Source organism: Eleutherodactylus coqui, chromosome 3 (genome assembly GCF_035609145.1).
Source record: "Eleutherodactylus coqui strain aEleCoq1 chromosome 3, aEleCoq1.hap1, whole genome shotgun sequence".
NCBI lineage: Eukaryota > Metazoa > Chordata > Amphibia > Anura > Eleutherodactylidae > Eleutherodactylus > Eleutherodactylus coqui.
Genome location: NC_089839.1, coordinates 106,239,974 through 106,266,069, shown reverse-complemented (window position 1 = coordinate 106,266,069; position 26,096 = coordinate 106,239,974). Strand labels below are relative to the sequence as shown.

Genomic DNA, 26,096 nt, shown 5'->3' with positions numbered 1-26,096 from the left:
TACTTTATATTGATTTTCATTGTCCAACTCACACTAGCTGTAGTTATTGCGTATAATACGAGCGTAAAAAACCGCAGCAGGTTTTATTTTACCGCAGTAATGCTCATACAGCCTTATTGATTTCTATGGGTGGTGTTTTAAATGCTGTACATAGCGATACATTGCGTATGTGCGGCGTTTAATATGCAGCGCCGCAAAGCAACAGAGCAGGGAATTAAAACAAACCAGGACAGCATGTGTGTGATACGCTGTCATGCACAGTGCACAATCACTGCCCTGTGCAGAAATAGCCACTTGACCACCGGCTCACACAGCGGTGATACACGCAATGTTTTACGCATACAGCCGTGTGAATGATTTCTATGAAACATTGACCATTATAACCGCTCGTACATCGCCAGCGCTCCTGGTAAATCCAATATTAAATAAATAGCTTTGACATGTGTTAGGCTGTTCACACTGGTGTCATTGTTTGTAATGGAAGCAATGATGCTGTGAGACAACCAGTCCCAGACCGGCTACACTGGTAATGTGAGCACAACCAAAGATCAGGGCTGCTCAACACCAGAATTATACAGGCCAGCGACATTTGTATGTTAGTACGGTCCTTCATCTGCAATAACTTCATCACTGTTGACAGCTCATTTCCCTTTTACATTGGGAGTCGTGTTTTGTGAGGCGCCTTAACCAATTTAGTTCAATTGAAAGGTGAAGCGTTTGCCCTTTAAGTTTTTCAAAGAGTGACCGGAGATTAGCATGGCGATTCCATCACTTTCTCTTAAATTCATCTGCTACATAATATTTTGTTGCCAATAGTTTAAGACAAAAAAAAAACTATAGCTTTTAAAGGGTACCTATTGCCAGGTTCATACTGCCCAAATTATGGGCAGCATGACCCTGGGAGAGGTAGGCACATTGTGCCCATGTATGTTTTATTCTGAAATCCTGAGGTGTTTGAAAACAGACACTTTTAAGATGCAGCCGGAACGGAGCTCCGAGTCACAGAGATGGCACCACAGCAGTCTTTTCCCCACCTGCATATGAAAAATCAGTTTTCATTTGTGGTTCGCAAACATTATTAGATTAAGAACCGGTATTGGGTGGGGATTACCACAATCACTGTTACTTTTACCTAGAAGTCAAGAGCTGCTATGCATAATACAGCAATTACTACATTCATAGTATCAGCATATCCTTCTATTTCTATCAGTCTGTAAACTAATTATTTTCAGTGTGTTTGAAACCAAATATTGATAGGAATCGGCTTTTAGCAAATTCATGGTGTAGTACATGCCAAATCCGGAGACGGAAATAAAGGGGGTCAGTACTTATCTAGGTAAAGGTGTTGACTTATGAAGTGCTAACACTTTGTAATAAACACTTTTTTTAAAGCTCTTCTTAACTTGGGCCTTTGAGATCAAGCAATTTTCAATTTTTGCTCATTCCAAGAGCTATAACTTTCTTTACATTTTTTCCCTATTAATAAGGCTAGCTGTGAGTTAAGCTAAAGAGACTTGGGCAGTACATGTACACCAGTCTGTGTCTGTTTACATGGACAATACATATTGAGGTGCATTGGGTTTTTCTATTTCTCATGCAGGAATTGGGCGGGAATAGGATATGTCATGACTTTTTCACGTAGTCATTCAATACATTCGAAAAATCAATGTGCATAGCCTCATAGCGCTGAAATGGGGCTGTGTGCTCTCCGTGAAATAACACAGACGGCACCTAGCCAAAAGCTGTGTGAGGGTTTAAATTTCTATAGGAAGAGTTGTCTTTATTTGTTTATAATTAGCACCAGGTTTTGGAAGTGCATCTAATTCGATTTTAATATTCAATTTTGGGGCATGCAAAAACTGCAATTTTTTATTTGTATGGCATGCACCACGTAGTGTAAATGTTGACAGCCACTATCCAGCCTCCTGACAGTCATGGATCTGTCATCGGTGCCATCTGAAAGGCGTGGGGAGGCGTGTCTTAGACTTCCTGTGTATAGCCTAGACTGAGACGGGCCATTTCTCGGATAGGCAAATGGCTGCAGTAGGGAGGAATGGTAGCAGCAGCTTTTAATCCACACTTTTCGTACCATGGACACGCTAAAAACACTGTTGCCCTCATCCACTCTGGACTCGATTTATTGCAACTCCTTGCTGATAGGCCTCCCCGCGCCAGACTTTACCCCGTCCAATCCATCCTGAATGTGGCAGCCAGGCTCATCTTCCTGTCCAGCCGCTACTCGGAAGCCTTTCCCTGTGCCGGTCACTGCACTGGCTGCCTGTTAAATACAGAATTCAATTTAAACTCCCTACCTTCATTCATTAAGCCCTCAACAGCGCAGCGATGCCCTACATTGCCTCCTTCATCTCAATCCATCACCCAGCCCGGGCTCTACGCTCCGCTAATGAAACCAGACTGAGTGCCCCTTCCATTCGAACCTCTTTCCCACCTCCAAGACTTCTCCAGAGCAGCACCAGTCCTCTGGAACGCACTAACAAAGGCTATCTGGGCAATCCATAACTCACAAAACTTCAGGCGTGCTCTAAAAACGCACCTCTTCAGGGAGGCATACCATATCTCCTAACCAAACTCCTCTGTATGCCACCTGATAACATGTTCCCTGACCTATTGACTGCAATCCCTGCTAGCCACTATTAACTGCCCCCTGCAGTCACACCACTTAATGTCTGACCCTTGTCTGTGTATAGCATCCCTCACTCTCCACCTTGCCATACCGTGCCCATCTCCACCCCGCCATACCGTGCACATCTCCAGGCCTTTACCTTCTGTATCACCCCATTACTTGTAGTATGTAAGCTCGTTGGAGCAGGACCCTCACCCCTATTGTTTCCATCAACTGATTACTACATGTAACCGTGGTTCTGTAATGTTTGTACTTTTGTCTCTGTATTTCCCGTCTTTGTAAGCACTGTGGAATAATAATGCCTATAATTCTTGTTTTTCAGGGGTCCAGTTCTATGTGTAGTAATGAGTAATAATGGGGAGCAATGTTACAGCGGAGGAACAGATGGGCTCATCCAGAGCTGGAACACACCGAATCCTAATGTGGATCCATATGATTCTTATGGTATGGCCATCTGGGATAAATATATTACTTTGTAGTTATTTAAGCTATGAGTAGAGGTAAGGAGAGCCGCTGCTCCATCTGGATCTCAAGAACTTTATGTAAGTTCATGCTGCAAAAGGTTGATTGCGTGAAGCAGATCCCAGCTGTATAGTGTCGTAGATGGCAAACTACGCAGCACTTGCCAAGAAGCGGAACCTATTTCTTTTTGGCAAAATCAATATCACAGGAAGTGGAAGGAGATCTGATCTACAGCCAGGTGCTGTCTTGTTACACTCTGTCAAGGCCTCAGTGTCTTACAGAAGCCATGCTGTGACATCTAACAATGTTTTGACTGGTGAGCAGTATTGGTGCTATTATGGTGTTTACACTCTATTAATCATTTAAAGCGCTTTTACGCAGGATGATCTGATCATGATGCCCGACAGGCCGTCACAGCGATAATCATTCCTGTGATTTTACATGGCAACGAGCATCGCTCAGTGAATGGAGGTGCAGTGGGGACGGGGCTTATTCCCGCCCGCCTCCATTCACAGTAAACAGGCAGTCGTTCATAAGTGATACTGCCTGATGACATGGACCGATACGTTGTTTAGTGTAAATACATGCAGAAACTGAATGAAGAACGAGAAGTTCTTTTATTTCTCATTCGTTGTTTAGTCGATGCACGCATTTACATTGAACGATAATCTTCATATTCTAACTGGATTGCGGTAATCGGAACACTTATCGTTCTGTGTAAATCAGCTTTGTTCAGGAGCTAGATAAAGTAACTTTTGCAAATACATTATTTCTACTGAGAAGGGCCAACCTATCAGATTCCTGTATTACCTATTAAAAGTTTCATATGTGGTCAGATATTGCTTCCTACATTGATTTACAATTACAATAAAGATAATACTGCGTGTCGTACAATGCAGGTCATCATAGAGTTCTGTGCCGTCAACAAGAAGGGGAACCTTGAAAATGTGGTTGGGCTTCCACAGTCTGACAGATTTACTGTAGTTTATGCCTAATTTGGTTTAAATTATGGCACAAATGTGTATACCAGCTCATATCTTTGAATTTCTGTCGTACGAACAGCCAAAAGATGCGCTAGATTGGTTAGAAGACTTGCAGATTTTAATGACTTTGGGGCTTCTTTCTCCTGTGCAGTAGTAGTTAAAACTGGTCAGTCTTACTAATACAGTCAGTCGGCCTAATACATTTCTCCTCCATATCCATGCTGCACATTAATCACCAGTTTACTGCACATTGGCCTCTGTTGGTGTGGTGTAAAATGACCTTTGAGTTTGCATTGCTGGGCTTACTCTACTGCAAACAATTGTGCACATATATGCGATCGCACTTCCTACCAGTTACTTAAATTGTCTGGATATTATGGACAGATTGCTGATTTGCAGCGCCGCACAACTTCCTGCTAAGTTTATTGAAGTGAATTTCCTAGTGATAACCCCTCTCTCCTTCTCTCCAAACAGATCCTTCGGTTCTACGAGGTGCGTTTGAAGGCCACACCGACGCTATATGGGGCTTGGTGTATAGCACAGCTCATCAGCGTTTGTTGTCCGCTGCAGCAGATGGCACGATTAGAGTATGGAATGCATTAGAAGCCGCCCCTGCATTAAGTATATTTAATGATAACCAAGGTAATGGAATTACCATATTAATGCACAAATTGGTGACTCCGCATTTCGTTGTAGCCTTTGGACATATCTGTGTGCAAGTTGAAAGCTGCATATTGCGTATTTTATTTTGGGAAATGCTTTTTTCCAATTATTTCCACATGTAGATCTGTGCTTTTATCAGAGAAGTCTCATAAACCTGCATCATTGCTGCCAAAACCTCTATGTAGCGCATTACTCTGAATATTCACTAGAAAGTATCGAACATATTCAGTATAGCAAAGGTGGCCAGATAGATGCAGTAATGCCCACACAAGGCCACATGGCCTACCTTGCAGTTTTACCCACCTTTGGATCCATGAAGTACTGTAAGCAGAGTAGCAGTGCCAGTAGTAGTAATGGTAGCGCTGTTGACACAGTATGGTGTCCACAACAAGAAAATCCCAGTCGTACTGCAGTGCCCACATGAATCTTACAGTATGCAGAGGAGAGCTCCGATGTCCAGGACTGTTTCACAGACTGCTATATACTAGTTCATGTAGGTTTTGTTTGCTTGTCAACAACTTATTGTGTATGTTCTGGTGAACTAACTCCATTTATTTCCTTCAGAATTAGGCATCCCTTCCTCTGTGGACCTAGTAAGCAGTGACCCAGCTCACATGGTTGCATCATTTGATAGCGGGCACACAAGTATTTTCAATATGGAGACACGGCAGAAAGTTTTAACATTAGAGTCTTGTATAGAAACTGGTATGTATTATATTATCAGCACTTTAACACCCCTTTTTTGCGTTGTGTGTTTGGCTGTAGTTATGACTGCAAATCAGACCCAAGCCGAGCCTTTTTAGAAAGATATTGTGCGTCAAAGTAAAAGTTGCATATGTGCAGAGTTCATACATGCCACTTGTATGTAAATGCACAGAATTTCACAAAAGTGTCAGAACTGAAGAGATGGAGAGGATCTGTGATCCAGATGCCGGTAAACGCTTAGGGGTGGTGTCACACACAGTGTTTGGAAACTCACTGCAGTTTTTGATGCAGTCTTGAGCCAAAGCCAGAAGTGGATCCAGCAGGAGAATGAAGTATAAGGCTTTTGCTGGCTTTGGCTCAAAAAGCTGCAGCGTAGGGCACCAATCTTACAGAGACAGTTTTATGAAGTCAGCAAATAGCGTGACGGGGTGTAGAGGATGATCAGAAGCTCCTCTACTATCCCCCAGTGCCTACATGTGCCAGTCGGAGGGCAGATGTACTCTGATTTGTGGAGGGAAGGTTATGGCATGAACAAAAATGCCTGTACCACACTCTGAGGGCCACTGAAGACTGTCGGGAGAGCAGACAACGGGCTGCAACCTTTCCTTCTGCTTTTACTTCAATTTATTGAAATGAATGTGCTATTAACAAGTGTGAGTTCCATCCATATCCCTTGCCCGTGTCTATCTACCCTAAGAATTAGGGTGTCTTGTGGTTTCTGTTTAATGTGGCCACCAACCCTGCATGAGCAAATTGTAAGAAGACAAACTAGAATTCTCCTTAGCAATGGTCTGTATATGCAGGAAGGGTAACGAAGAGAAAGGTTTAGAGTTTCTAAATGGAAGCTAAATAGATTTTGTACTGCTAGGTGTATGCTGTGTATCTATGGAGACTAATGTGTGCGACTTGTCTCCTGTAGCTTCAAGCTGCCAGATAAACCGGGTAATTAGCCATCCTACTCTTCCAATTACCATTACTGCTCATGAAGATCGTCACATCAAGTTTTATGACAACAATACAGGTATGGATTAGATTGAAATGGTTTACCTAGTATCAGAATACTGAGAATGGCGGCTGCATTCTGAGATACCTTATACCTTGAAAGAGATGGATAGCATTCCATAAAAGTGATAACTGAAAGACCTGCTACTGTTGTAATTACAGTAATGCATACAGCCCACACATTACTCATTATGCAGGTACAGAAAATATGAACTAGCATTAAAGCGGTTTTCCAGGCAGTGGCGGCTGTCAGAGCGCAAGCTGCTGCTGTGAGCGCCGCGTAGTGGCCGGTGCTTGTAATTGCAGGTACAGCTCTTATTGAAATCAGTGGGACCCCAGCCTGCAGTTGCAAGGTAGCTCCCATTGATTTCAGTGTGAGCTGCGCTTGCGGCTTCCACTCTTACCCCGGTGTTTCCTGGCACTGACAGCCGATGCTGCCTGGAAAACAACTTTTAATAATTTTCCACTAAATCCAATGTCACTTTTGCTGTTTTCAAAAGTTCTTAGGAAGCAGTTGTAGGGAGCTTTACAGCTTCATTTATAGCCTCTTTATAACACGTCTGTAGAGCCGACCCTTTCTGGTGGCCTCCTTTTTAGTTTTTCTTGTCTGCATGCCTACTACTTCCAGGTATTGTGAGATGCGGCACAATGTCTGCACTGTGCATGTGAAGAATAGTAGCCAGAAACATTAGATAGTCAGATCAACGCTTGTATCTATATGTGGTCGTTGATATGATGAAACGGATGACACGTTGCTGTACTTGTATGTCAGATATCAACTGTGCCCCACAGACACGTCTGTTTTGATTGAAAGACAGCCGTGTAAATGCAGCTCTTTCCACACATCCCATTTTTGTTAATTGTAACATTTTTTTTCCACCCCTCTTTTTAGGGAAACTCATCCATTCAATGGTTGCACATTTAGATGCAGTAACAAGTTTAGCTGTGGATCCGAATGGCTTGTACCTGATGTCTGGCAGTGAGTATTGCTACTATGGATTTCAACGCTAATGAACACTCCATTAAAACATTTTAATACTCTGCTACGGATTTCTGTCACTGGTGTTAGAGGCGGAATCTGCTTGGAAAAATCCCCATCAGATTTCTAACAGAAGTTCTGACACCGCTGATTGGGAGAGAGCTAGTGTGACTGACTGGCTCTGCTCTAATGCTGCTGCATGTCCTGCACCTTACAGCCTTCATAAGTTGCAAACAGCTGCCCCAAGGCTCAGGGTGGAAGTGCTGCATGGCAATGGGTTCTCCAGGTTAAGGACACCACCTTCCATTTTCTAGCTAAATGGTACTGCTCTTGTCTATGAGCTGTAACCATTGTTGCAGTGATTCTGTAATGCTCACAGACTATCAGGAATAATTGACCCCCCCCCCCCCCCCTCCCTCTTACGCCAAAATAGTCATGGCTGGCCACAAAAATGTTTTTAGTAATTCACAGAAAAGTGTGCTGTATCCTTTGATTAAAATTATTAGGTTTTTTTTATAGACATTTGATTACTATAACTGCACCCTATAATGTCCCAAACTTTAATACCTGGATGAACAAGGGGAGTAACTGCCTAAAAAGGGCAACCTGACCTGCCTCTCCCTATCTTTTCCTGGTTAAAAAAAATTATAGATCTTATCCCCTTCCTATTTTTAATTTACAACCTGGCCTTCCCCCTTTTCAGGCCTCTTTCACACAAGCATATATCGCCCGCCGTTTTCACAGCATTGGATTCCAATGCATCAGATCACATGGCCGTATTCCAGCGGCATGAAAGCACCCAGCTGGGCCAATGTAGCGCCAAGCACTTTCACGCTGGCCCACAAAGCTTGTCCTGGAACTATCCTTCTGTCCGGAATACGTCAGCCGCTGCATGGGCTCCTATGGGAGCCAATGACGGCAGCCGGAGAAGGGAGGTGGGTGGGAGTTTAGCAGCGTGACTGCTAAATTCCCTCCCTCTTTCCTCTTCCTCTCTGGCTGTTTGTGTTGGGAGGGGGTGGAGCTAACCTGTTGGCAGCCACCGTCCCACCCCCTCCCATTGCACACCGCTGGTTGGGAAGAGAGAGTAGAACCACCGAGGGGGAGGGAGGGGAGGCCCAACGGCATTGTTGGCTTGGCGTGTATGCTCCGGGGCCCGTGCCGTCTGAACGGGCGCACAAATATTGGTTTGTGCACCCGTTCACGCGTTGATCACTAAAGAATTTGATCACTAAGGAAGTTGAATCCTTAATCAAAGGATATAGTAAGCTGTAATATCACAAAAATCCCATGGGCAAAAGCGTCACGGTTATCATAGTTTTGAGAGGTCGACCATTTTTGGTGGAAGTGTGCTGGATAAATGTACAGTTGTTACAACAGTCTGTTATGATGTATCTTTATATGCACCTTATTGCTGCTTTTAGTCCATTAATGTGCGTTCCTTATTTTTTTTTTAACAGGTCATGACTGTTCAATACGTCTATGGAACTTAGAAAGCAAGACCTGCATACAGGAATTCACCGCCCACCGCAAGAAATCGGATGAATCTATTCACGATGTGGCATTCCACCCTTCCAAATGCTACATAGCCAGTGCGGGCGCAGATGCTCTTGCCAAAGTTTTTGTATGACACCATGCTTTCCTGTAGTTTTTAATTTACTGAAGCAGCCACATGAAGCCAGAGACATGCTACTAACGACCGAAGATTTGATTTAACCGGCCTTTCTTTTCTTGTGTTCGATAATCGGGATAAGATGCAAAAAACAAAAGTTGTGGGCTTAGTTTTGCGGGGTGCTGTTTTCTAAACTAATGGTTTGTTCAGGGTGCTGTGAACTTGACTTGTGCTTGGAGCCAGGATTCTGTCTTTCAAATGACCTCTGAGCTACAGTAGCAGCATTTCATTTTTAAGAGTGCACATTTGACCAGGCAGGCCTGGATCAAACTATAGTTTCCAACGTCTGGCGTGATTCTGCGGTTGTAACAAATGGGACAAAGAAAAAACAAAACCCTGCCAGTGGAATGGCAAATAACTACAATATAGGAAACACAGTGGGCAAGTACTTGCCTTTCTCACTTACAGCTCCTGCAGGCGTTATTTGGTGGAGACCATGGACCTCTGACTTGGCCGTTCTCATTGTGCATTCTTCTCAAAGTGGAGCTGTTGATTGAGAAAGGAAGTAAGCGTTTCCCAGCCCGTTTGGGTCGATTGTAACAAGTGAAATCAGTGTAAAAACAAGACAAAAGAACACACTTTTATTCCAACTGCTTTTGTTTAGTATTTGTTGTGTTCTTTGAATGTACTTCTAGGTAAAAATATCAAAATAAATTTCTAAAAGGGGTTCAATGTGTTGAATACATCAAAGGTCCATTTTGGATATGAAATGCAGCTGCTGCCATTAGTAGAACGGGAGTCTTCTTGCCAACATAATGGTTAAATGTACTGTTATCTTTAATGGGGAGATTTATCAGAGCAGCAATTTCACACTTGTCTTCATGGTTTTTAAGTATTTTTATCTTGTTACATTTATGTATTGATGCCCTTGTATTAACATCCTGAGCAGTTTTTGCATCCTTTTTCATGTAGTTAAAGGCTTTCTTCAGGGCTCATTCACAGCCGTATATTCTACAGTCCATGACGGCCTCTGAGGCGATTCAGATGGCTGATTTTTTTTTTTTCTCACAAGGACCAGCGGTCTCCGTGTGGAGGGGAAAAACGTTCTGCTCTGTTTTTCATCGATGGGGTTAGGACATACAATGTGCAAGGTCTGTGGAGATTCAGCTGCACACGGATGATGTCCTGGAGGCTGTTCAGTGCAAGTTCTGCGTAACACGCACACAGACCAGTGTTTAATAATGTCACAAGGCACATAAATTGCCCCGTTTAGATTATCAGTGGACTGTAGTACATGTGCTGTATATGTAAGCGTTGGTCACATCGTACAGCTGCATTGTTTATCTGTTAGTCCTGTAAAAATACAGACACCTTGAAAATGTATTGCTACCAAATAAGTGCTCAAACTTCAACGTTTTTTTCCCCCCAGCTTCGGGTCCATTCAGAGGGGCCAACTATCGCTTCAATGAGCAAGTGACGTTACCACTAGCTCGTTCTCTCTCATGCAGCCTGCTTATACAGGCAGATAACATCGTTGGCTCGTTCAAACAAGAATCTTCAGTCTTTTACGTTCGCTGTATAAGCGACTGAGAGGGACGGAACGATTGGAGTTAACTGAACGCGTCGACGATGGTTTTTATGCCTGCAAACGAAAAGTAAATTATTCTTGTTCCGCATTGAGTCGTTGGCTTACGTTTAGACCAAACGATTATCATTCACTTTCGCTTGTTTCAATTATTTATTTTTTGAATGATAATCATTGCATCTGAAAGCATTTTTAACCCCATTCATGACTTGGATAAAAAAAGATGGCTGCACCAGCTTCTCTGACTATCTGATGTACACTGTGTAATTAGTATGCATCATTAGTCTAATGACCCATTTAGACATTTAAACAACCGCACGAGCGCTGACGTCACTGTTAAGGTCGTTGGCACTCGTACAGAGCGTTTAGAGCGCTGGATTGCGGCCTTCTCGCTCAGTGTTTCACATTCTATGTGAAGCAGGGAGCATTTAGGCCGTTTTCACATGGCTGAGAAAATCACGTGATTTTCTCACGATGTGACAGTGTTACATATCCCATGTATGTGAAGCCCATACTTTCCAAAGGGTTTTTTTCACATAAGCGATGTTTTGTAGGCGGCTACATTGCGAGGTAAAAAAAAAAATATCTGGCAATATTTAGCATGACGCAATGTTTTGTAGCCCATGTTTCCCTATGGAGCCTTCCTTTGTGTTGCATCGCACGAAAATACAGTTTTTGTGCGATGCAACTTTCCTCTAAAAAAACCCCCTAGCTGCATTAAAAAAAACACATTACATCACCTAACAGGCATTTTCCGCTCCGCCGCACTTCTCCTCCACAGGTCCCCAGCAATTGTTTGAAGTCTTCAGACAGCACATCCTGGATTGGAGGTTCAAAAAACCCTGGCTCTGATTTGGTTCTTGAGCACTGCGGCTCAGCCAATCTCTGCAGCACTTGATGAAGCAATCACAACCATTCTATATGATGGCTGTGACTGGTTCATAGAGTGCTGCAGTGCTTGGCTGAGCCGTGGCGGTGGAGAACCAATCATAGCCAGCACTTCAAGGAGGTGGGGTTTTTGAACCTCTATTCCAGGAAGTGCTATCTGAAGACTTCAAACAATTGCTGGGGACCTGCGGAGCAGATAGTGCCTTTTAGGTGATGTATTGTATGGTGTTTTTTTTTTTTTTGGGGGGGGGGGGGGGTTATGCATCTAGGGATTTTTCTCAGGGTAGGGCTTCTATTTCAAGCTCCCCCAGAAAATCCAAGCAAAAGAGCACTGCTAAGAAATATCGCTCTGATGCAATATCACTGTGATTTTTCTTGTGGATATATCGCTGTCACCCCTGTGAAAGAGGCCTTATACTCAGCGAAAATCCTATGAACCAGCAATGTTTTTGCTTTGCCAACATAAAAAAAAACAAAGTCACCAATAACTAAAAGTGGACGAATAGTAAACAATTTTTTGCATTTTCACAGGATGATTACCGCTCAATTTCGTTCATTTGAATGAAATTTGATCAATAATCATCCCTTGCAAATGGACCTTAAAACATTAAAACACTGCACCTGCTTTGAATGAGCAACGTGGTTCACCCTTTATACTACGTGCACACTAATACACAGTGTGCATCAGATAGCCAAACTGCTTTACGGACTATCTTGGTTTGTCCAGGCATGGATGGTTGCTTTTATTGGGGCTGAATTGTATTCACAGGCCATGGATAAGGGTGGTGCGGTTGCTGGGGCTTAAAAAAAACAACTTTTTTTTTTTTTTCTAATCAAAGACAACCCTTTTTTTTAGTAGAGTCTTCAAAGAATATATTTATTAAAATACTAACTGTTCAACCATTCTAGTACTAGACCATGTTGGCTCAGCTCTGAAAAGAGAAATATTTATGCACGTGTGTGTTACATAGATTTAATGCAGAACTATTAAATCTTCTATCTTTAAAAAAAAAGTATGTACCCCCCACCACCACCATATTCCCGCTGCTCCTTTTTTTTAGTGACTGATGTAATCATTCTGAAACTACACAACATAGATGTCGCCCTCTTCTAGTAATCCGCCTGGACTTATACACTGATCTTTGGTTGTTACAGAGTCTTTCTCAAAGTGGCTTGGGAAAACTTAGGCTGGGCTCACACGGGGCGGAATTGCGACGGAATTTCTGTGTGGACTTTCCGCACTGAAATTCTGCCTGCAATCTTAAACCCGAGCCTAAGCAGCAAAGTGGATGAGATTTGCAAAAATCTCATCCATACGCTGCTGGCAGTCCGCTGCGGCCAAGTCGCGTGGAAACTGACATGTGGTGCAGAATTCAAATCCACGGCATGTCAATTGTGCCGCTGTTTCCACAGCGGGCTCTCTTCTCTCTATAGGGAGAGATTCCCGCAGCAGAATATAGGCGGACAGGCCGCTTCAAACCCGTGCTGAGCGACGTGGGTTTTGAAGCTGGCTTTCCTCTGTAGAAATCTTGTGGAATGTCTGCACAGTCTTGCTGTGGACCTTCTGCGGGAGTTGCGGCCCGTGTGAACCCAGCCTTAGCCTTTTTGTAAAAGTGGTATTTTTGCTAAATATATTTAAATGGCTGCAAATGTAAAAAAAAAAATGAAATGCCACCGAATTAACACAATGATTTTTAATATCTTCGGTTTGTTTAAAGGAAAAAAAGTGAACTTATGTGGCTTTTTACTTAGACATTGAAATTGTGGATTATTTGTGTATTTGACTTTTCTGTTCATTTTTTTTTTCTTACTTTCTTTTTAGACTAAGTAATTACAAAGATTTATTTGAAAAATTCTAAAAAAGCTATGTATATTATATATAAATATATATATATTGTAAACATATATTAAATGTGTTGAGTATGGGATGACTCAAGGGGTGCATTTTAATTTTTATTTCTTTTTGTATTGAGTTCTAAGTGTACACAAAGATAATGGTATGGGTATGACATTGAGTATTTTGCTGTTACATAGTATATACAATTTACAGCTGTTTCAATTGATGTACATACATCTTAAGTTGGCATGCTTGTTTTACTGACTGTAACATTTAGTTGATTAAAACCTGAATGTAAGTTAAAAAAAAAAACGGCTATTTTAAACTCAAGCAAGATATAGAAAAAAAACAAAAAAAGATACCACATTGCCATCTGTCGTAGGTTAATTATAGGGGTAATCAAAGATGATAGAAGGTGCCTTTTTAATAGAGCCTTATGGCAAAAGTAACCTACTGATCATGTATGTAAAACCAAGAATTAACACAGTCCTAGAGAAACAAGTCATCTACGTTCCGGTGTCCATGACTTCTCCAAGGAACTGGAAGTTGAGGCTGTATGCTCAAGTGAGGGCATCCACTTTAGTTGACGTAAACTGCACATATTTTTTGTTTTCCTTCTAGAACATGCGGTATCTGAGACTTTGCATGTTCACCATTATTTTGTGAATGTGTACATATATATATAAAATTATATTTGGACTGTAGACACTTTTGAAAGCATTGAAACTAGATTTACAATAGGACTGCGTGGAATCCAAAAAAAAATCACATTTTGTTCCAAACCTCCTTTTTTCTGATTCTATGAGTATTTGGTTATGTGAATTGAAATAAATATGGATGAGTGCTGGGTCAACTTGCCATGGTAATTTTTCATTTCCAACCTTAATAAAGGGATGAATGGATTGATCTGTAGATGATTATACGCCATCCTGGTTTTTGAAATATATACACTTTGATAAAATGTCGTCGTATTCTTTTTCTGGTCGTTTTATGCACAATTGGCACAAAACTACTTATGAAGAACCATTGTCATCGGAAGTGCTTTTTCTATGTAGGGATAGCACAGGGAAGAATTTAACCCTTAAAGACACAGCAAATTTTTTTTTTCTTTCGAGAGCCATAACTGTTTACATTTTTTTTTTCCATTGATACATCCATATGATGGCTTGTTTTTTGCAGGACAAGTTGCATTTTTTTTAATGCCTCCCCGTTAGGGCACAAATGTACTAAGTAACGAATAGAAAAAAAAATCTCTTTGGGGGTGCTTGAACAGTAATTCTGCAATTAGTTATCAAAGAAGTCTCTAGGGATAATGCCTGAAAAAGCCACCCCTGGAACCTGTACTGTTTTGGGGAAAAACTGCGATGAACTCGCGAACGAAAGGGAGGGAAAAATGTATTTGTTGATCTAACACCTGACCACAATGTTTTTGCCAAAAGTAAGCATTGAGGAGGAAAAAAGTCAAAGCCCCGTAAACCGTTTTTTCAGGCGTTGTCTGCGATCATAGCCAGAATACAGCGAGGTCGGACCGGAAGCCGCTGCTCCGACCCCAATGTAGTGACTGGCACTCGTAATTGCAGGTGTAGCTCATTTAATTTATTAGGACCACAGCCTGCAATTACAAGTGCAGTTCCTGTTTATGGGCTCAGCTGTTGTTGAAATAACTATGAGCGCCAGCTCCTACATGGGTGGAGCAGCGGCTTCCACTCTGACCCCGATATAACAGAGCACCGACAGCATCTAGAAAACTTCTTTTAACACCCGTGGCAACACATTCTCCGAACCATATATACCCATTAATGCATCTTTGTAAGGCTTCTTTTTTGGCGGGATGAACTGTAAAAAAAAAAAATATATATATATATATATATATATATATATATTTTGTTTTAATAAGCAGGGTTCGCGGTGAGATAAAAGGAACATGTTACTTATACAACATATGGCTACAGTGATATTAATTGTGGTTTTTTGCTTGTTTTTTTAAGGTTTTTTTTTTTTTTACATATTATACTGTAGGATGTTGTACAGGTTTTTTTGCTTCAAATTTTTTGAACATTTTATTTGAAGTGTTTCTGAAGTTTCACATGCCTTTTTCAGATTAACCTGTTTGTGTGCACAAAGAATAACAATATTGCTGACTAGTATGACTTCTGTTCTGCACTTTCATTTAGTATTTCCCGAGCTAGTAGGTAGAGAATGGCTGCTATGTCTTTCACCCACCGCGCACACTATCTGTCATCAAAATACTAAGGACCGCCTGTCAGTAAGTGACTGAGTTAAATGTGATGAGATCACTGTCATGTGATCAGTCACTGGGGCTCTGAGCTCTGCCCCTGATCACATGACTGTGAGATCACAGGTCCTAAAACATGCAGAGCCTGACAGCAGCCATCTGCTTACAAGACCTGTGATGTCTGCGTCATGCGATCACAGCCCTGGTGACTGATCACATGTGACATCTTCGCAAGTCTTGTAAGTACATTGCTGCTGTCCGGCTCTACTGGTTTAGGATCTGTGCCAAACTCTAATCCCTTTCACTATATTATATTAGCAAGTGGTGTATTGCGCCACCAGAAACACTGGTACTAATATACAGAGCAGCAGCAAGATGGGGCACATTCTACAGAAGTACTGAACAGTGTACCTGTGAGATGGTACAACTCATGACTAGCTGCAGTACCATCTTTGTGTGTCTGCTTCCAGGGGCAGTTAGACAAGAGTGATTTTAGCAGTATTTTAGAGGGAGAGAGTAGCTTAAGAGGAAAGAAGAAAAGGATCCTGATAAGTGGAGAAAGATTTTTTTTTTTTTTCCCTCCAAGGTGTTACAAGGATTCTGCTTTATGCAGAATTTGTTGAGGGCTAATTAATAAAAAAAAAAATATATATATATATATATATATAATGGCTTGCTCAGACTATAGTTAGAGCGTTTTTACAAACTATTCCGATTCCTGCGATCAATGAGAATCTGAATGGTTGTCATTCAGTGTAAAAACGTGCAGACTGAACGTTGAATGCTTTGTCAAATTTATGTAGGCTTAAGAACTGAACGATGAATCTGCCTGTATAAACAGGCTCATCTATGAACGACTACCTGTTTACTATGAATGAGCCCCAGTGCAATCTGTATCCATTCACTAAGTGAAGATTGTTCCTGCGTAAAAGCACAGGAACAATCATTGCTGGACAATCTGTCAGGCATCCTGTGTAAAAGGGCCCTAAGCGATTTCCGTTCTTCTGTTGCGTTTTTGGAGCAGAGAAACAAATGAAACTGAATGAAACGTTTGTTCTTCCCTATTGATTTCCCTATTGACTCTTGAGTTACAGACAGCAGCTGAAGACAGCAGAGAGGCCACAGGGCCGGGGGGCGCTGGAGCAGAGCGCCGGCTAGCTCACACGGAGGACTGCTCACTCATATGGCACGGCGCTTCAGGCAGAAATGGCGTTTAGCACCTTCCAGTGGCTTCAAGATGCAATAATTCCCCTGTACACTCTTTCATAGCATTAGGATTTTCTAATGGTAGTGACCTCTTTCAGCAGGGTAATGTATCCAACCACAGTACAAAAATTATTTTGTAAAATACCAAGAAAGGTCAAGGTGTTGACTGCTTCCATAGTCCCCAGGTCTCATTCCAATGGAGTATTTGTGGAGTGTGCTGGAAAAACAAGTCTGATACATGGTTGCCTCACAAAAATAATAATGAATATAATTAAATACAGCTTGTGATTACATTTTTTTTGTATGTACAATTAGAATAAAAATTTTATCCGCAAACAATCCAAGACTAATGTTAGAATAGCGTCACCTGCTCTTTAAATAGACAAGTCTTTTTCTGTCCAGGCCACCTCAGTAAATGTTCCAAGATGGACACACCTAGTCATTCTTGCTTCTCTGCAGGAACAGCGTCTCCTCCCTTATCACTTACTCAGCCTCACATCTGACATCAGAGACAATGCAGCAACTTCAGAAGCTGCCGCTCACCACACCAGAGATCCCTCCATGTGCCCAGCGGAGCAGAGGGAGCAGCAAGACTGAGCAGGTGGAACAATTGGTGAGGTGGACACACAATAGAAACAGCAGGTGGCGCTATAGTAGCATTAGTCCTGGAATATCTGAAGATTGAAACTTTTTTTTTTTAAAGGGGTAAATGCGAAAATGTTTATACTTATGAGCAGGATTTGACTAGACCCAATCATTTTTGGCACAACCCATTTAACCTCTTGAGTGGCACGACCGAAAATTTTCTGGGAGGAGCGCCACTGCTGATAGCCGGGAAATCTTCCGGGCTATATCGCTATGTTTCACTATGGGACCTGTAGAGCACTTTGCCCTAAGCTATGGCAGTGTGCTCTGCCTGCACAGACCCACACAGAGCAGTGCAGCACTTTGAAAACAGAAGCAGGAAGTTGCCAGCAGACCAATTATATCTTCCTGCTTCTTTTTTCAAACTCTACACTGCTTTGTTTACAGGTTGCAATGGAGACCATCATCTTGTCAGAAGCCAGCCAATGGTCTCTGTGGCAGAGAGAGCTAGTGCTTGGCTGTCAGAGGATAGCCAGGCACCAGCTCTTACAGCAAAGATCGGAGAACACCTCCGATCTCTGCTATGTTAACCTTTTACATGACGCGGTCTATGCGACCACAACATGTAAAGGGCTGACAGGGAGGGGGCTCCCTCGGTCAGAGGATAGACGGGCATCAGCTCTTACACAGCAGAGAATGGAGGAAAACCTCCAATATCTGCTGTTAACCCTTTAAATGCTGTGGTCTATGCGACTGCAGCATGTAAAGGGCTGTCACCATCAGACCCCCGGAATGTGATCAGGAGGTTCTGATGGGTCTCTGTGGAAGTCCCCTAAAGCAAAGTTCCCCAACTCCAGTCCTCAGGGACCGCCAACAGGTCATGTTCTCAGGATTTCCTCAGTATTGTACAGGCGATGTAATTATAGTCAGTGCCTCAAAGTTTCTCACATATGTTTTTACCATAGGATATCCTGAAAACATGACCTGTTGGTGGTCCCTGAGGACTGGAGTTGGGGAACTTTGCTTTAGGGGACTTCCACAGAGACCCATACTTTTAAAAAGTAAAAAAAAAAATTAAAGTACACTTTTCTCACTTTACTTTGTAAAAAATTAAAAAACAAAATTACACATGTGGTATCCCTGCGTCATAATGACTCAGAGGAGGAAGTTAGTACATTATTTAACCCCTTAATGACACGGCTCCTTTTCTTTTACAAAATTCTAAGTGGAGTAAAATGAAAAAAAAATGACATTCCGCCATCTTTCAGTGCGTTTTGTTTCTGCGGCGCACAAACTGCAACAAAAATGACCCGATAACTTTATTCTATGGGTCGGTATGATTACTACAATACCAAACTTTTTGGTATTTTTTTTTTTTGTTTGCTTTTTTGCGGTAGTACTTGTATTTTTTTTTCAGACATTTAATTTTTTTAATTATGTTCTGCTGCATCTTTTGCGCACAATAACTTTTTTATTTTTCCATCAACTTACTTGAGCAAGGGTTCATTTTTTGCAGGATGTCCTGCAGTTTACATTCGTACTAATTCAGAATACATACGACTTTTTGATAGCTTTTTATTGCATTTTTTTTTTTCTGGGAGACAGGGTGACTGAAAGTGCATTTCTGCCGTTTTTTCTTTTTTTTTTTCGGACTATGTTTACCGTGTGGGGTTAGAAATGCAATACTTTAATAGATCGGACTTTGACGGAGGCGGCAATACCAAATATGTATTTTTCTTTTATTATTTAGCTTTTTTATTATAGATATGACAAAAGGAGAGTGATTTAAAGTTTTATTACTTTTTTTTAAAACTGTAAAAAGGCTCGAAAAAAGAAAAACTATTACAATTTAGTATTGGCATAATCGTACTGGCCTGTAGAATTACTTTTATATATTATTTATTGTTCAAAATATTTTTATTGGGTTTACAAGAGTATAACTTGACATATATATTGCTTCATATGTTCTTGAACATTTTGTCATAAAATGTCATTCAAAAAAATAAAAAAACAATTCATATGAAATTTTTAAAGAAAGAAAGTACGGAGTGAAATAATTAACTTTGTGACGATTAGTAGAGATAAGAGAGCAAAAGGTAGAGAGTAGAGATGAGCGAACGTGTTCCGCCCCGCCCCTTTTCGCCCGAACACCGAACTTTGCGAGGACTTCCGTGCTCGGGCGGAAAAAGTTCGGGGGTCGCCGTGGCAGTGGGGGGGGGGGAGAGGGAGAGAGAGAGGGCTCCCCCCTGTTCCCCGCTGCTGCCGCCCGCGCCGCTGCGCCTCTCCCCGCCCCCCGAATCTTTACGCGCGAACACTGAAGTCCTCGGAAAAGCCGGTGTCCGGGTGCGTAAGTCCTCGTTAAGAACACGTTCGCTCATCTCTAGTAGAGAGTTTAGAGTAGAATAGAGAGCAGATAGAAGGGGTCGGTGGGGGAGGGGGGTTGGGAGTACTAGTGGTCCCACCAGGGTATCTTGTATTTGAGCAAAATGAACCGTGGGAATAGCGGAGTCAAGTTGGGACAACTCCCGATTGGAGCCAGATCTTCAGGGCCTTGGAGTTGCGGAATAGTATCCATGCTGACCAGGTTGAATAGTACCTCTCCCTTTTGTTCTCGTCGTGAGCCGTTATTTCCTCCATTTGGGCTATATGGTCCACAGCTTCCAGCCATTGGATTCTTGGGGGAGGTGAGGAGGATTTCCAGAGCCTCGGAATTATTTGTCTCATAGCTATTAGGAAGAATCTAAATGGGCTTTCTTTGTTTTTAGCTATGGAGCCAGGGAGTATAGAAAGTAGTGCCGCTTCTGGTGTGAGGTCTACCGAGTCCCTAAAGATTGCATTATAGAGGTTTATTATATCACTCCAGCGGGGGGAGACCAAGGGGCACTCCCACCAAATATGGAGGAGGCTGCCTCTTTCCCGGGAACAACGCCAGCAGGTATCTGGGGTCTGGGGATATATCCTGGCCAGAATTGCGGGTGTTCTGTACCATTGCGAGAGTAGCTTGTAATTAGTTTCTTCGTGCTTGGACGATGTTGTTAGGGTGTGAGTTAAAGTAAAGAACTTGAGCCACTCTTCGTCTGTAAAAGTTTTCCCCAGCTCTCTCTCCCATTTCCCTATGTACCCGACAACGTCATTGTGAGTCTCTGCTGACACAAGAAGATGGTATATTACTGAGACCGCGGATTTAACCGGCGTGGGAGATATGCAAAGTCGTTCAAATTGGGAAAGAGGAGATCTGAGAGCTTCCATGGGGCTCTGGGTCTGGATAAAGTGTCTTATTTGGAGATATCGTAACCACGCTCCAGGTTTGGAGGCCCCCTCCCCCAAGATCTCCCTCATAGGCCGAACCCCTGACGTGGAGATGACATCTCTGATCCGCAAAGGAGGAGGAGTCTCCTCTGATGATCGGGAGAAATTCTCATTTAGCAGGGGGAAATCTGGGTTTCCAGATAGAGTGAGAGGGCCCGGTCTGGATATCAGTCCAAGGCGGGTCGTGAAGCTGTTCCAGATGTCCAGAAGCCGACTCGTCAAAGGTGGTATTGATGGGATCCTGCGAGCTGAGGCTAGCGGGAGCCAGAATAGACCCATTATTTGTGAGGGGATGCTCTCATGCTCAAGTTCGACCCAGAGCTTGGATGATCTATTGTGTATAATGTCTAGGACGCAGTTGCAAATGGATGCCTTATGGTATAAAGCGAAGCTTGGGAGGCCCATTCCTCCATTTCTCTTTTGGCGTATAAGAGTCTTAAGTCTCACCCGAGGTCTAGAGCCACCCCATACAAAGTCCCGTGATATCTGGCAAATCTTGTCGAAATAGGATTTAGGCAATTTTAGTGGAAGGGTTGTGAAAAGATATAAAAGTTTAGGGAGGGAGTCCTTTTTAAAAACGTTAATTCTCCCGAACCATGAAATGGTAAGGGGGCGCCATTTTTTAAGGTTCCTCCCTAGTTTTGTCAGCATTGGCTTATAATTTAAGTTGAAAAGATTGTTTGGGTCGCTAGCTAGTGCAATCCCAAGGTAATTAATGTGATCGTCTTTCCACTTTAGATTAAAGGAAGTCTTCAGGCTCGAAGCCTCGTCCGGTGGTATTGTTATGTTTAGGATCTCGGATTTGTGTGCATTAATTTTAAAGTTGCTAACCCGTCCAAAGCGCCTAAGCTCTGATAGGGCTACTGGTAAGGCAACTCTCGGGTTGGTGAGGTACATCAGCAGATCATCTGCGAACAAAGCAAGTTTGTGCTCAGATGCATTTGTTCTATAGCCTTGAATGTCGGGGTTGCGTCTAAGGGCGTTGGCCAGGGATTCCATCACCAGGACATATAAGAAAGGGGATAAAGGGCACCCTTGTCTTGTTCCATTATTGATTTTTAGAGAGGAGGAAAGAGATCCGTTAACTCTGATGTACGCTGTGGGATGACTATATAGTGCCATGATCCAGGATAGACACCTGGGTCCCACTCCAATTTTCCGGAGGGTCGCTTCCAAGAACCCCCAGTGCACTCTGTCGAACGCCTTTTTTGCATCTACTGACAAGAGGCACAGGGGGCTCCCCGCAAGACGGGCCCTAGAGATCAGGGAGATTGAGCGGATCGTATTGTCTTTCGCCTCCCTTCCAGGAACAAAGCCTGTCTGTTCTTTATTAATTAGGGCTGGGATAAGCGGTTTCAGACGGGTTGCCAATATTTTAGCAAATATTTTGGTGTCTATGTTTATTAATGAAATAGGGCGGTAATTGCTGCAGGATGAATGGTCTTTCCCTGGTTTAGGGATGACTGTTATTATGGCTTGTAAAGCTTGGTGTGGGAATGGGCAGGATTCCGAGATGGAGTTGAAGGATTTTAATAAGAGGGGAATCAGTAGACTCCCATATGCTTTATAGAATCGGGGGGGTGAACCCGTCTGGTCCTGGGCTTTTGCCTAATTTAAGCTCTTTGATTCTCTTGGATTTCACCCTCTGTGAAGCTTTCCTCAAGCCCTTCTGTGCCCTCCCTTGGTATAGTTCCTGGCGCGTGTCTATCAAGGTAGTCTTCTATGGTAGAGGGGTTTCGCTGGGATTCTGTACCCTGACTTTCCGATAGGTTGTATAGATCGTGGTAGTACGATCTGAAACACTCCAGTATGTCAGCGGTGGAATGTAACTGACCCTTACCAGGGGAGTTTAAGGAAGTTATATGGGGTGTAGATGTCCTGGGATGGAGAGCTTATATATTATTTATACTGCTCAGAGAATGCAGTGAAAAATAAAAACAAACATGCCAGAATTACAGATTTTGTTAATCTTGCCCATAGAAAAAATGGAATTATAAGCGATCAAAATTTTTCATGTTCCTAAAAATTAGATAAATGAAGACTAGAGTTCATCCTGCAAAAAACGAGGCCGCCTAGAGGTCTGGCAATGGTAAAAAAAAACATAATACGGCTCTTGGAATGTGGCGACACAAAAACAAACCTTTAAGAAAAATGTTTTAAATGTACAAAAATAGCAAAACATAAAAACTGTATAATCTTGGTATCGCCCTGACTCAGAGAATAATGATATCACATTATTTATTCTGCATGCTGAACACCGTAAAAATGAAATCCCAAAAAAACGGCAGAACTTTTTTTTTTCCCAATCTCCCTACAAATTTTTTTTACAAAAGTTATGCAATACATTATACATACCCAAAAATGATGCCATCAAAAAGTACAACTTGTCCCGCAAAAAACAAGCCCTCATATGGCCGTGTCAATGGAAAAATGAAAAAGTTATGGCTCTTGGACCACGACTGGAAAATTAGTTGAAAAAACTTGCCCTGGGGGAGGGGGGGGGGTCTGACAGGGTGGTAAGAAACCCGCCACTCAAGGGGTTAAGGGAGCAGCTGCCAAATTATGCTGCGAGAAACCACAGGACACCTTCAGAGGTGTTGTGTAGTCCATCTAGAGACATTTTGTGGCATGAGGAGGACCAATATTAGGTATATGGTTTTAACCCCCTTAGTGCTCCCGCACACTAGCAAGGGTGATATCTAGAGATGAGCGAGCACCCAAATGCTCGGACCCCCGTTATTCGAGTCGAGTTTTTTGTAAAATTCGAGAGCTCTACTCGAGTAACAAACCCCATTAACTACAATGGGAGCCTCGAGCATGGGGGGGGGGGCACAGCGGGGAGGAGCCAAAAACTGGGGTGGGGTCGAACACTTTTTGATGCTCGTTCGAGTAATGAGCACCATCGACTACGCTAATACTCGAACAAGCATCAAGCTCGGCAAAGTATGTTCGCTCAACTCTAGTGATATCCCCTTCGCAATCCATGTGAAACCCCTGTATGCAAGTCATTTTCATGTGAAAACAGCCTTGAATCACTGCGGGGAATCCCTCCAGCAGCAGCTGAAAGGGATTTTCCATTTCATAGCCGCGGCAGAGGACTGCTGAGTTCTCCCACTGCTTTTAATGGGGCCGGCCCCATTGAAAACAATGGGCGATATCGCAAAAAGAAAGGGCATGCTGGAATTTTTTTTTTTTTTCATGCAGCATTGTAAGAGAGAAAACATCGCAAATTAGAATGAAACCATTGAAAATCATTGGTTTCATAATCATGCGTTTTCACTCGCTTATCATAGGAAAATCGCATGATTTTCTCGCCAGTGTGAAGGCATCCTTAATGACAGCCAATAATCCTTTTTACTGACCTCATTAATGGGCTTTAGGCCTCTTTCACAAGGGCTACAAAATTGCATGTATGTGAAGCTCATGGTTCCCAATGGGATCTTTCAGGCTACAAAACATCTCTCATGTGAAAGATTTCATTGGAAACCAGGGGCTTCACATACATGCGTTTTTGTAGCCGTTACGTCGCTACAAATCTTCGATTTTTGTAGCCCGTCTGAAGTAGGCCTTATAACCGCACATACCTCTTTTGGTGTGACTACTGACAGGCGGGCTCCTGCTCTAACTGGCAGGAGAGGAGAAATCCCAGATCCTGGCAGGTTAACACCTTACATGCCACAATCGATAGCATCCGCAGCATGTAAGCTGATGACGGGGTGGAAGGACTTTTTCTGTCATCCATAGGCATCCTATAATGCAATTGCAAGGTACCATTGTGTTCCCATGGCAGCTGGGACAAAGGCCTCCACGTCTGCCATGTAACTGTCTATCAGACCCCACCTCTGGCAGAGTCTAATACACTACATAGGTAATGTCCTAGCGGTCAAATGATCACATATTCAAGTTCCCTTGAGGGACTAAAAAAAATTTGCAAATAATGTTTATTGAAAAAAAATCTAGTTTAAAAAAAAAACAAAAAAAAAAACATTTTCCCCCACAAATCTAGCTAGTTTTGTGGTTTTTTTTTTTAAAGCAGTACACAATGGGTATTATTGCATTCATAGCAACTCAGACAAAAATATTTTATTTATTGCACATGTGAACACTGTAAAAATACTTTAATTAAATAAATAATTCCAGAATTTCTATTTTATAAAAGTTATTATTTTTATTATTATTTACAAAAGTTCACTTCTAAAAAAAATGTAATAAAAAGCAATCGAAAAGTCCCATTTAAAAAAGACCAAAAAAAAAACAAAAAACAAGCCCTCACAGAGCTCGGCTGCCGGAAAACTAAAAAAATCCTATGGGTCTTAGATTGTGGTGATGCAGTTTCAATTGTTTTTCTTTAAAAACGTATTTTATTGTGCAAAAGTAGTAAAGAATAAAACTATATGAACTTGGTGCCGCAGTAATTGTACTGTTACAGATAAGAATGATGTTACTTTTGCTGAATGGTGAACTCTGTAAAACAAAACTCAAAAACATCCCCATTATGTGCAATGAACATCTAGACCTAGGACTACTGTTATAGCATGTCATCAGCGCTGGCAGCCACCCAAGCATCTGCACTGGAGGGAGGCTGAGGAGGTGCATGCTGTTTTAGTTCTTTTTTGTTTTTAATACTAGTGGACAAGCCTTTTCAGACTATATTTACATGTGGCCGATTTGAGGAGGTTGGCATCAAAATCTACACTGAAAGCCAAATTAAAATATGTAGTTAGATAAAAAAATAATCCCAATGTCACCAACCAACACACGATTAACATCAACCTCCAGCAAAAATGGGGAAATCAGGAAAACGACCTACCAGAGGTGTAACACCCAATGGTACTACACTGTAAATCCACGCACAGTCAGTGACCAATAGACCAAAGAGATATGAATGCTGGATTTGAGTCCACAATATATTCCACAACAAACTGATTTTTGTGACTAAAGAACACTTCAATTCCTTGGGTTCCCTCATTTTAACAAAAGGACTACATCAGAAAGGTAATTGCAGATTCCAAAATGATAATCAGTAAAGAAACCCAAGTTACTTGCTTACAATTACCTTCTAACCAACTGAGGGGAGATCAGGATGAGGATTCTCCACTTGTAAGATATCTTACACCTTATAATAGTTTACAAGCGAAGGTTAAATACTGAAGCCTAATTGGCTGATGCTACTTAATGATTCTATTCTGGGAAAAGCTTTAGAGAAAACACCACAGGTTACTTTTAGGAGGGCCACAACCCTCACAAATCTCGTAGCCCCTTCCTGAGAGGTTGAGAATGAGAGTGGAAGTAGAACGTTGATGGGTTCCTTTAAATGTGGACAACGGATGGTTTTTAAGAGGAAATAACGATAACTCCCAGTATCTTCCTGGCTAATAATGCTCACCCAAAACTCATCCTCAC

General features: G+C 42.2%; 1 protein-coding gene across 3 annotated transcripts in view; it reads left to right on the top strand.

The window, feature by feature from the left end:
- Nucleotides 1-11,765, top strand: part of STRN (striatin) — an 85,218-nt gene extending 73,453 nt beyond the window's left edge. For all 3 annotated transcript variants that reach the window (XM_066595935.1, XM_066595933.1, XM_066595934.1), the window contains 6 exons: nt 2,967-3,088; nt 4,564-4,731; nt 5,317-5,457; nt 6,377-6,478; nt 7,352-7,438; nt 8,896-11,765. In XM_066595935.1, coding sequence (XP_066452032.1) covers nt 2,967-3,088; nt 4,564-4,731; nt 5,317-5,457; nt 6,377-6,478; nt 7,352-7,438; nt 8,896-9,065 — 790 coding nt within the window. In that variant the 3' untranslated portion in view covers nt 9,066-11,765. The remainder of the gene's footprint in view (nt 1-2,966; nt 3,089-4,563; nt 4,732-5,316; nt 5,458-6,376; nt 6,479-7,351; nt 7,439-8,895) is intronic.
- Nucleotides 11,766-26,096: the final 14,331 nt, after the last annotated feature.